Source organism: Falco biarmicus, chromosome 3, assembly GCF_023638135.1.
Source record: "Falco biarmicus isolate bFalBia1 chromosome 3, bFalBia1.pri, whole genome shotgun sequence".
Classification (NCBI taxonomy): Eukaryota; Metazoa; Chordata; class Aves; order Falconiformes; family Falconidae; genus Falco; species Falco biarmicus.
In genome coordinates this window covers 121445611-121458178 of record NC_079290.1, presented here as the reverse complement: position 1 = coordinate 121458178, position 12568 = coordinate 121445611, and the positions used below count along the sequence as shown (strand labels likewise).

At 41.1% G+C, this 12568-nt stretch overlaps 1 protein-coding gene and 2 non-coding genes across 14 annotated transcripts in view; all 3 read right to left on the bottom strand.

Moving 5' to 3' along the window:
* Nucleotides 1-12568, bottom strand: part of PUM1 (pumilio RNA binding family member 1) — a 79586-nt gene that overhangs the window by 17586 nt on the left and 49432 nt on the right. For all 12 annotated transcript variants that reach the window (XM_056330101.1, XM_056330090.1, XM_056330092.1 and 9 more), the window contains 5 exons: nt 8661-8812; nt 5230-5368; nt 3514-3657; nt 2263-2559; nt 156-392 (listed from right to left, as the gene is read on the bottom strand). In XM_056330101.1, coding sequence (XP_056186076.1) covers nt 156-392; nt 2263-2559; nt 3514-3657; nt 5230-5368; nt 8661-8812 — 969 coding nt within the window. The remainder of the gene's footprint in view (nt 1-155; nt 393-2262; nt 2560-3513; nt 3658-5229; nt 5369-8660; nt 8813-12568) is intronic.
* Nucleotides 3348-3439, bottom strand: LOC130147099 (small nucleolar RNA SNORD103/SNORD85). Its single transcript, XR_008821117.1, has one exon. It is a non-coding gene; the product is annotated as a small nucleolar RNA SNORD103/SNORD85 (small nucleolar RNA).
* LOC130147098 (small nucleolar RNA SNORD103/SNORD85) lies at nt 11099-11180 on the bottom strand. Its single transcript, XR_008821116.1, has one exon. It is a non-coding gene; the product is annotated as a small nucleolar RNA SNORD103/SNORD85 (small nucleolar RNA).

The following is a 12568-nucleotide window of genomic DNA, read 5'->3' as shown; positions in this document are numbered from 1 at the left end:
TTGAGTGTTTCACCTACTACTTCTGCAAAAGCAGGGACCCTGCCACAGGAATAAGAGCCGCAGCTAGGCAGCTCACCCACCCAGCCGTGGAGTGTGCGCATCTCTGCAGCGAGGTGCTCCCTGCAGTGCTGGGACAGCTGCAGTGTAGCCCTTACCCAGGTTTAAACTTGAAGATGATCCATGTGAAGATAAGGAAGGTGGTGGAGTCTGAGAGTGGCCAGGTCCTTGGCTGGGCAGAGGCATTCCCACAGGTCCAGGGGAGGAGGAAAACCCAAGGCCATTATAAAAACTATGTCCTATAGGTGTTAAACTGCTGGATGTCCTCTTGTACAGGTCACTGCTCCCTGTAAGGGAGTCTCTGCGGGAGCCACTGCCCGTGTTGGAGTTAGCAACTGAAAAGAGTAAGAAAGAAAAATTAATTTTGTGATGTCAACAAGGTGCCTGAGTCAACTGGATAGCTGGAGAGCCAGCACAACAGCACCTATTAACTTCATTGCACCAGGCTTTCATTTTCCTAAGGGTGTTGCATGTGCCCAAATGAAATGCATTAACTAAAACCACTTTGTTAATGATCGATCAGAAATCCTTGATTTAAAAAAACCAGCTTGACTCCTGTCTTTGCGTTTATAGTTTTGTAGTTTTTCTACCTATAGAACACATCGAGAAATACAGCTCCAGAAACCTACAGACAGAAAGATCAAGAAGATAAAAATCTACGCAAAGGAAGGGACAGAATGAAAGGACAGCTAACAAGTGGCTTTTGGACACAAACGCTTAACACTTTGCTTCTGAACCTTCAGAAGAAGGTTTGAATACTTCAAAGTTCTTCCTAAGCATATCACTTAGTTTAACAGAAGATATTAGATCACCCTGCAAGCACTGCCTCATATTTATTCTCTGGCCGTTACAGCTAAAACAAATTCAATGTGAGATTTTGTCTATTCATGTTTACTTAAGAGCATGTACAGCTTCGTGTACACTTACTTGAAATCCTTGTGCTCACCTCTCATTATATGAGAAAACAGCTCCTGTTTGCATCGAGCTTTATTGAGATGGAAATCAGAATTCAACTTAACACATAAACCCAACATTTTTTTGAAGAGTTGTTTTAATAGTCAAATACAAACTCTTTAAATGCACTATCAACTTGAGGAAAAAATACAACTTTGCATTAAAATCTTGTCTAATAAATAGTGAAATTGTTAACTGTAGTGAGCCAATCATTTTTCATGACTGCACACAAGTTCCAGAAGCAACAGCCTCACATTTTTATTCATGGATTGAGGGAAAACAAGTCTGTGCATCTTGGTATTGAGCAAACTAGTAATTGAATTCAATTAGTTAAATAAACTGAAGTGCAAGAAGCAAATGCTACGTTTACCTGAATCCAAGATGGTTCAAATTCTCAGTCTAGGTTTAAGAAAAATATTTACAATAATGTATATTTAAAACTGTGATTTGATGCAGTGACAGTATGTCCCTCAGTCTTTTCTGATGGAGCAGGTTCAAAAGGCATGTTTTAACTTGCCCTTCACACAGATGAAAGCAGAAAAGTACAGGACATAATTACTACCTCTAAGACTAAGCAGTAATTAAAACAATTGTTCTACTTCAAAAAAACCCACAAAACTAGGAAAAAAAAAACCCCAAACCACAGACATCTTTCTGGTTTGGTTTTATTCTGAAAGAATCTTTGTCTCCAACTGCCTAAAAACCCAACTAAAAACAAACCATATACGTAACATTTCTCACAACCACAATAAATGACTTTTTTTTGTGTATGATAGAAACAATTCACAGAACAAAGCACAGAAACCACCTCAGACCAGTTGTTTTAAAATCATGAAAAGTTACTTAGCCATTATTCTGAGGTAGGAGTTAGCACACGGATGGATACCACTCGAGCCAATTCCTGTTAGCCCAGTGTCTCCACTGAGCACATGCAGGTAAAGGCAAGAAAATTCAAAGCTGTTCAAAAACTTAAATCTGTAGCAACAAAGCAACGACTGATAATATGTATAACAAAACAAATTCATTGCTTTAGTACTTCTAACTGTATCATCTACTAAAAGAATCTGCACCAGAAAGAGCTGCAGATTTTGAAAACCAAAGTAGTCCCTAAAAGAAAATTTCCATTTAACCTCAGATACATGAAGAGGAGAGCTCAGCAGCTCAGTGCATCAGTGGCTCACAAGCCCCCTAGCTGCATTTGGAGCTATCTGATGATCTCCTTTTTCCCCAGGAAGAAGTTGCTGTTCTTACCTGCGGTCCCAAATCCTCCCAGCGCAGACCCCAGCGTGGCACCAAGAGAGCTGCTGCTTCCAAATCCCAGGGAAGTGTTGGCAGGCTGGGCAGAGCCCTGAGAGAAAAGCGAGCTGCTCTGGGAATTACTGCTGAGAGAGCTGTTGCCGTAAAACGAGCTGGATGCCAGGTTGTTAGTGGGCTGCTGCTGGGGCTGGGGCTGGGGCTGCTGAGTTCCTAGAGGGCGAAATGGTCCGTTTGTCGTTCCTGCCAGGCCACCCGCTGCACCATTGGCCGAAGCTGCAGCTGCTGCAACCGCTGGAAAGAAAGTAATTGGAAGCATGGACTGAAAAAATCCATTTTCATAGCAGTTTTGCAAGTTAAAACTTAGCAGGTTCCTTTTATTTACTATAGATTTTTTTCTTTCCTCTCAGGATGAAAAACTCTCTTTCGTGTCAAATTGCATAGTCTCTTTACTTTATACCTGAACTCCACAAGTCTTGCACGTAGCTACTGAATACCAACAATGCCTAGTTATCATGCTGCTTGTAGTATTAGAGCTACATAGATCAAACATACAAAAGAGTTCCCTTTCTCCTGAGAACTAAGATTCAAATCATTAACAGCCACACACTTAGCAACATCCAACTAAGAAACGCAAGTTTTGAAATACGCAAAATTGTCCTTTAGTGCACAAAACACAATCTTGCAGTGCTAAGAATGTCAAAACCAAGTATTTTGTTTATCAGCCAGTTCCAAAGTAAAAGCAAAATAAACAAGGAAAATAAACAAAGAAACAATTAAAAGGCTCATTTTATAACCTGTAACTAACACTGGCAAAGACTGCTTACACACGCAGATTCTGACTGAAAACAATCCTTTCAAAGCCTTGAACTCCCAAAGAACCCCAATAAAACCCAAAACAACTCATGGCAAAGGCCAGGCGTGTAACATTTTATACAAGGTGATCATTCAGGAGTCCTACACAGGCTAAAACATTTAATTATGTGGAAAGCTAGATAACAGCAGACAAATTTAAATAACTGTCACAAAACTCTGCAAAAACACTAAGAGTTTACACGACGCCACCTCTCTGAGGCTGTTCTGGAGGCTCAGCCCACAGTGAGCACAGAGGATGTTCTCAACAACAATCCCTGCGATGGATCTCAGTGAGGGCAAGTGTGTCATCATTGCCAGCAGAGCCCAGAGGAATTCAGGTCCACCCCCTGCCAGGGACAGAACAGATTTTCACTTGACGGGACTGGGACTCACCAGCTTGAGCCGCAGAAGAGCTGATGATGACTGGAGCGGGCGCTACCAGACGGACAGGGGCCCCTAGGCCATTCCTGGCCCCTGCATTCACCACAAGAGCACCTGTTTGGTCATAGTAAGCAGCAGGAGCCAGCACTGGGTAACCTGAAGAGGCAAATTGCAGGTGCACAGGTAAGGTAACAAGCAATGCAACACATGGCAGATCAATCATCTTCTGACGAGTATGGTGCAACAGGATTTTTTGAAGCAAAATCTGAATGGAAAAAGAAAAAGCAACAACAGCTTTGCTCTCCTGAAGGTTGGGGCCAGGGGGAGGGGATTCTGTCTTAACAGTCTACAACTTTACAGTAGTAAGACTTTCAGGTAAAGAAGACTCTTTTCCTTCCCTGAACCTATGGCACTAGCATTGTCTTCAGTGTAAATTCAGTTACACAGATAAAAAAAGGGTCTTAAAATACAAAAGCACTATTTATTTTCTGTCATAAGTACAACGTGCTGAGGCTTTTCACATATGTGAACACACTGCACTTCCAGCTCTCCCACTGTATGCTGAAGTTTTCAGAGTGCACAAACCCCCAAACAAGACATGGAAATTAAAGTTACGTATTTTGAAGGCATATATATTAAAGAATACTTTATGATACATAAATAAAAACTCTTAAATCAAATATGCTGGTGATAACACACAGCACGTACTTTCAGCAGTATATAGCTGTTTAGGTACCTCACTATATAATTCTACAGTTAAATACAACTTTTTCCTGGAAGTGAAGTGGTTCTCCAAGGTGGAGTCACAAAGAGAATGCTCCTGTGAATATTTGCTTTGCAAATATAATCCCCAAAACCCCAAAAATGCAGGGTTAAGAAAATGTGTAGATTGCTTGGAAACATGCATGTTATTTGTAACTTAATACAGCAACATTCTTCTTAAACCTTAAAAAAAACCCTGTGTAAACATGTGACACTTCCAACAAGGAGATCTGAGGTCGAAATAATCCTCTTTTACATTGACCAGCTGGACATACCTGCACATTATTCAAAACACTTAGGTTTGCCCTTTTGCCATGACAGTAACAGTCTGTATAACTGAGCGTCGAAAGCATTTGTATCACACAGCCTCATGGAACCAAGTTAGAATTTATACAGTAGCTCCTCTCTTGCAGAATTATAATATAGAATAAAACCCTGCTTCTTTTACTGATTTTCTTGTTTTTAAAACACTAGTATTTGCCTGGAAGTAATCATTAACAGGATAGGGACTTTCCCCTTCAAGTCAAACACCTGGCAGGTATTGAGAGACAAGGCTAATGAATGGGACTAAGATATCTCTGAGGTTTTAAAATAAGGATCATATAAGCTACCATGATCCACAACAAAATCTGAAATCAACTTTCGATAGGAGCTATCAATTCTTTTGAGTACACAAGCAGCTAATGCGCCCAGACAGCAATACAGTTGATAACATTTGTTTTCAGCTGTGACTCAGGGATCTAAGCCCTGATTTAACTTAAATGCTGCATAGGTAGGTAGGCTCACATCTAACAGACTCTCAAAAATGCCCTGTATACCCACAGATTAAAACTGGGGAAAAAAAACCCCAAAACCCAAAATACTGTTGAATGTCAGGCAAATGTGACACCATGCAGAGACACAAGATATAATGTTCTTAGATCTCCCTGGGCACTGAAGAAGTTGCAGCTCCCATGGAGCCCCTACCTGGCATCCCTGCTGCCAGCCCTTGTCCAAAGGCAAGGGCAGAATTGACAGCTGCAGCAGCCACCAGCGGATCAGTCTGCTGTCCCTGCTGGTTCTGATTTGGGGTCAAAGGACGCTGACTGGCTCCGCCACGGAGAACCTGGAGAAGACAGAGGAACATGGAGCTGTTTATTTTGGGACCCAGAAGCAAGCCGCAATCACCAGACCCAGGAGCATCAGCAGCAATCTAGTTGAAGTTCTTGCACAACTGGTGTGTGACAACCCTTCCCCTTTACTCAGGACAGAGCTGCCTTCGCCACCACAAGCCCTGGCACCACTACCATGGGTAAATGCGGAAGACCCAAATTAAATAATACATCCTTTCTCAAGCTTACTGAGTATAATCTGGCAGCGCTTCATCATCTGAGTTCTTTTATTTTTTGATATACCTTCAGTACTCATCCTTTGTTAGAAATGTTTGCCCCATCCCAGATAAATTTGGTCACTGCCACAAAAGCACTGCTGAAAGCCCACTTGAGCAGAAACCTTAAAAAGCCTGACTTATGAGCTGGGGACTGGTGACACAAGGTGACATCGTTTTTTCCAAGCTGCCAGCCCCCACAGAAAACAAGAGACCCAGTGACATGACATTTACTCATTGGAAATAATGACCAAAGATCACACACATCTTTTATACGTAGCTCTTGTGGTTTAAGCACATGTTGCTCTCAAAAGGGAAGACGGCAAACTGACCTTTCCTGTAATTACCTGTGACAGGCTTTGTTTGCAAAAGCCTTTTACTCAAAGTGGTGATGCAAGAGTCTGCACCCATTAGCGAGGTCAGCTTATTAAAAAAGCCATCCTCTGGTACTCAGCATGTCTTGCTGCAAAAAGTAACTTTGTGTGTGTCACTGAAAAAAGTTATTAAAAAGAAAAAAAAAAAAACAACTCTGCAACCTGAGAAACTGGGAGAGGCTCCTGAAGTTAACAGATTCAGACACGCATCCCAGAGTTTGCTATCCCTGTCAAAGCCTGAACACAAACTCTCCAGTCTAGGGAGTCTCACAAGTTGCAGCTGGTTGGTAAACACACAGTGTGCAAGGGCACCGTACAGAATGTACGCAATGGATGGTAGGCTGCAGGAAGGGAAAGGTTAGTGGTTTTTTATAAATTCACTATTAAGATGTCGTAAGCATACAAATCAACTGTCCATAATCACTGCTCTAGATTTCCAAAAACATTTGCCTCAGCACTTAGAAAAAATTCATCCAAAAAGTACACACTGTATCCCCGTATGGATGGAAGGTTTGCATCAAAAATAATACCGATCATCCCCACTTGGGCTTGCTTCATGCCTATAAAAGTAATGAGAAATATTATAAAGGCTACTGGTGATTGATATTTTTTATTTTAATACCCTAAGCTTTCTCAGAAGCTCTCTTGGCACACACCTTCCTTACTGGGAAAGGCTCCCAATCTGAATGTCAAAGCATAAATGGCTTTAACACACCCTTAACGCCGCTCTACTTGTGCGCACAGGTACATGCGAGAGGTCTGCTCAACACACTCCTGCTTGTGACCTCCCGTGTGGGAGGTTTGATGACTAACTTTGTCAGGAGCTAAGTGTTCTCCTGATCACTGGTCTAGAATCATTGGTGTGAATCATTACTGCTTTGATTACCTGCAAAGGTCTTATAATACTACCCAGCACTGGGGTTTGCTTTAGCTTTCAAAGCAGAAGCTAATAAATTCAGCTGCCAATTGCAATCCTCTAGAACTGCCATCTCAAACACACAAGGACCAGAAAAGGAAGGCTTTGTGATACTATGAGAAAGGAGCCACCTTGATTTTCAGCAGGATAATGAACCCATTTTGCTTCCAAGCAGGAAGTACCATGGGACAGAGGCCAGTAAAACTCTATAAAGCCAACATCAGGCAAGGACCAGTGCGTAACAGAGTATTATGAAAAACTAGCGGGGGTTGTGTCAGAGAACCCGCCAGGTTACAGAAGCCTAAGTCCAGTTCTTGACACCTGTTCTACAGGCTCTGCTGAGTCTGAAAGGAGAAAAGTGGAGCATATCCAAATGCATGTCCATGGGGAACAAGAACCAAAACAAGGGTGGTGGGACATGCCTCATCCTTTCAGCATTATACTCGGGTTTAGCAACTATCGGTTTAGTCTGAAAGTTTGCATTATTTTTTAAAATGCTTATTTAAATAGCAAGCTAACAATCTGAACTCTCACAATTCTGTAAAACATTTAGTAAAGGAAGAAAATTATTGTTCCCTATAAATTCTCATACCAGTCTCTCAGTTTCCAACTTCTGCTCCAGCAGTTGCTAGATTCATATTTGTGTCGTCAACATCAGAGGAACAACTTAAATATCAGACCTTTAAAATGCTTATTTTATCTAACTGAAATTAGGAAAATTAACCTAGTTAAATTCCAAGTATAGAAAAAAAAACCCAACCACAAAACTAAAAAACCCCGGAGAAGAAATTACACAGTGATTTATCACAAAGATGTGTAACAATTTTCAACAGAAGAAAAAGTACAGGCCATATAATCCAACATGCCAAGGGATTAAGACAGAAGAAGTGGACAGTGCTAACCCCATCACACACATACCATTTACAAAGCATGTACAAAAAACTTCCCCTTACCAACCCCAGTGTGACCTCTTCACTGTGGTGGTTTGTTTTTTTTTTAAATACTGTTTATACAACAGATACCCATCTCAATATTAATCTCTAACACAAAGGGGTAACAGCAGACTATATGAAAACCCGTCATCAAGTTTATTAGTTGTGTCCTTTTAGGTGTCAAATTCTCCCATTTTTCGTGCAGACTACAGCACAACAGCTGCACAGTTCACCTTACAAAAATAACAAATCCAGTGTTTTCTTTTTGCACTCATCTTTTGTCTCCAAGTCCTCATATGTGTATGCCAAACCAATCCATTCTGCTGTTATTTTGGCCCTTTAAAGCTAGTCTTCATCAAAAAAAGCTTTTCAGACTGGACAGCACCCTGAAGATAAAAACACACTTACTGACATTTAGTATTTGACACACATTATCTGCATGGCCTTCAAATTCAGCGATGGGCACAAAAACAGATGGTGAAATGATCATTTCCACTCACACACCAACAGCTTGTGTTTGCTACTGCAGGTGTTCACAAACCCATCAGTTTACTTGCTTTCCAAAGAATTAACACACAATAGTTCACCACCACCGATGCCCATGTGCTACCCTCCCATGTGCATGATGTACAAATCACATAGCAGAACACATAGATGTTTGTTTTCCTCTTTTTAAGAGGTCAAAGACTATTCTCACTTAAAACTACCTAAGGGTCAGGAGCAGTCGTAAAAAAAAATAAAAATAAAAAAAATCAGGGTCTTGAAAGCTGTTCTGCTCCCCGTGGATGACCTGACATGCTACCCCTTACCTGTTGTTGGCCCTGCTGGGTTTGCTGAGTGGTTTGCTGATTTGCTGAATTAGTAGCAGCAGCAGCCGCGGCAGCTTGCTGCTGGAAGAGACTGGCAGGATAAACTCCCCAGGGCGTAACTCCATAGTACTGGTGAGGGACAACTGCCGGGCCTGAAACACCAAGGAAATCAGTGAGCTTCTGTAGTGTGACATGCATTACACAGCAAACACTCACCAAAAATACCTGCTCATCAGATTTGGCTTAAATCCTATTTCAAGGTGATCTGCTTTAAATCCTTTGCAAACATGGAAGGATTCTGACATTTGTATTACTCATTTTTAAAAACCTTTAAAGTCAGACCTGAAATTTCATTTTTACTTGCTTTTACCTTATTGGATGAGGTCAAATTCTGCTACTAGTGATCCTGTTGAAATTCCATGATTTTATTGTTGTGCCCTAATTTTACAGTGAAGGAACAAAAGCTTATCTTTAACCAAAGGAGAAGGAAACTTGCTTAAACACAGAGATATACAAGTCTATTCTAATCTCAGATGACATTCACAGCTCAGCAACATCTATCGTTTAGCTCCCCAATAAATAAAGAAGATCTCTTCATAGCTGGATAGCATCAATTCTCAAGTGTTTAAAATGTTATTTTTCTAGCCACTCGGTCCTACTTCACATTTGCAAACCACCACGGAAGAGCCTGTATGATCCTATATGCTTTCATATATCCTCCTCCTCAAACTTAAGAGGCTTAAAAAAAACCCAAACCAATAATCTTGGAGAGTACCAGAAAAAGCATAACGTTTAAAAAGTCATTGTGTTTTATCAAGTCTCAGGACATCACATGCTTAATTTGGCAACAGCAGAATGGCAGCCTATATCCTTAAACAGTTCTAGTTGGCATAATGCTGAGGAAGCAGTGAGTACACTACGCTGAACGGTAGAGTCCCTCCCACCATGTAACATGTATGTGAATCCAATAATATTTTTTAATGTCTGTTCTGTATCTTTTGGAAAGGTCAGCAGAAAAGTAGAAGTATCTTCTTTGCTTTACAAATACATCACCTATCCCATGGGTTCCTTCCCCACGGTAGGAGTAACTTATGGCATGGTAGCCTTTTTAAGGTAGAGTGCCACAGTCACGTTTGACGCTGTAGAATAAGCAAGTCTTCAGTGAATTTGAACCACATGCCTGCTCTTATATGGAGTAAAAATAGCTTCTATTTTACAAGAGACTGCCAGCATTTGAGTTTCAACCAAGTTATTTCAGTACTGCTGTTAGTTATACCTTACAGTAGGTAAGGTAAGTATTTGCCTCAAGAGACTTAAGAACTATTCCCTCAAAAACGAGGGATGACAGTAAAAAGAGATGCAAAAAGACACTGCTGAGTATAAACTGGGTACGACAAAGGGGGGGAAATAGGAAGTATTGTTTTGGTGTTGCTGTTTTTTATACAGTAACATGTGTTTGTCTCAAACTACTACATAATGCAAAAGCAATCCACTGTGCAGCAGTCTGGATCTTAGCCTAGATGAACTAGTGCTCCTGTTACCAATTCAGCAGACTGGTGAGAATCAGCAGCACTTCAAGAGACTAATTTCGTATTTAATAATTAAATATTAAATGCATTATTTCAGAAGTGTAATAGTTACTCTTATTATTTATTTTTAACCACCATACTTTCCTCAAATTTAGGATTTTGTAGCATCATTAACACATGTGCCCAGCATTACGTACAGCAGGGAGATGTTACAAGTACCCTGTTGCATTGCTGAAGCGCCTGGTATTAGACACGCTGAACAGCTGGGTGTGAATCTCACACTAAAGCTCTGCCACAAAATCCACCCATGCTGGATTTATTGTGTAAAGTAAATCTTTACACAGTAAAGTGTAAAGTACGCTGTCAGGCTGAGAAGGTGACCTGTCTGTCTTACTCAGGTTTGTCTTGGAGCAGCAACCATTTTTTTCTTACCTTCTAACCTGGAAATTCTTGAGTAGTGGTAGCTAAAATGAAAAAAGCTGCAGAAAATGAATCTGTCCCATAATGGTACTGCCTATTTTGACTTAAGTAGTTACAGACACATAGCTAATCGGTGGGTTATAAACTGTTTATATTCAGTCAATGCAGATCAGATACCAACTGCTAGGGTGTTTCGGCACTCAACAGGAAAATAGTCGCAACTGCTCCATTTTATGCAAGTAATTAGTCTGTGTTTGCCATTAGGCCACTAGGAAGTTGCTGCAATACTCTTTATCTGGGCAAAATTTGGGCATCTCTCTGGGTTATTTTAATCTTAGTTCTAATTATCAAACAAGCATAGTCTAGATGGGGCTTTTTTTCCTAGTTAGTGGATGCTCATCAGATCTGCAAAAGCCTTAGGTGTTTAAAAGAAGAAGAGGCACAAAGACTTTGAAGTTTGCAGGCAGCTGGGCTTAAAAGAGCTGCAAGTCTGGCTCAGCTCATTTGAGCACATGGTGAGGCTCATTACCGATCATTATTCTCAGTAAGGGCAAGTGTCATCACAGCCAGACTTATAAAAACATGCAGATTTTTTCTTTACTTCAGGAGATACTGCACCTGCTTTTATACTTATTAAAGACATGCATACATGAGAAAATACAAGCCATTCCAGTGCCTTTGAAATCATATATTCCCATTACTACATCTCACACACTGGCCAGACACCCACAAACATTCCTTTCAGAAACATTAGCAAATCCATCTCTAAGTGTGCTCATAACAAAACTTTTGCTTTTAATGTCAGCCTTCACCCTCAAATCTCTTTAAGCACAAGCCATACCTGCTCTCTGCAGGAACAGCCAGCCCCCTCTTGCCAATGACAAAAACTTAGTGACCACCAGCTTAAAATAGCCTCAAGAACCTCATGGCTGAAAACAAAAGGCTGCAAACAGCAACTTTATCAATTACTAGTGACTTGTGAGGCCACCACTTCAGAATCACCAGTACAGCACCCACAGATATCCACAAAGTGGGGTCTTTTTAGGGATGGGGGTGAGAAACAGCTGAACTCAATAGCTCTGGTGCAGCCCCATGCAAACCCTGCCATTCAGCGCCTGGGACCAGCACAGATCCAGGAAAGGAGAGGCACCCTTGGCATGACACTGGGCCCAAGGCTGCTGGGGACGGGCCAGCTGTACGTGCTCCCCCGAACCCCAGTCCTAGGCGGTATGTGCATGCATCCATACCTGTCTCCAGCTCTGAGCTGGCTCTGCATGGGACACAGGTCAGCACCAAGTGAATGAGGCTTCTAAGAAACCCAAGCTTGAGAATCATAGTGCAGACACATCCAAACCGACTCTACCTTCAGTCTAGGAGCACTGTGTTTTTCATGTATGCAGATTATTCCAGCATCCACTTCTCTACAAAGAACAGAAACACTTCTACCTGTAACACACCACCTCAGAGGGAATCAACATTTCCCAACTTGTCTTACAAAAGGCAAGATTATTTTTTTTTTTTGAGTAACATCTTTCTCAAATGACAGAAAGCAATTTCATAACACTTGTTAAAGACAGCAGTATCTTCCAGACAGTTTAAACACACAAGTGATTTTTTTTCTTGAGTCTAGGAAGCCCTTCCCTCTGCATTCAAATTTTTTTAAAATGCTACTATTGTTGGGAAGAAAAGAGTATTATCACAGGGCTGACAGTCTTAAAATCATGAAAAAGCTACCATGACGGCAGAATCTTAACTGACAGAATTATCTCTGCCATAAAACACACAAAAGTTTCCCCTCTGCTCTAAGAGTAACTGTGAGCAGTAAACTACCAACAACTCTAAACTCATTTCTTCCATCTCATAAACATCTCCAAGTCCTTCCAATTTAACACTCCCATATGGATCACAGAGGCCTTCTGACTTTATACATAACTCTAAACATCTAAATTGTCCCTCACC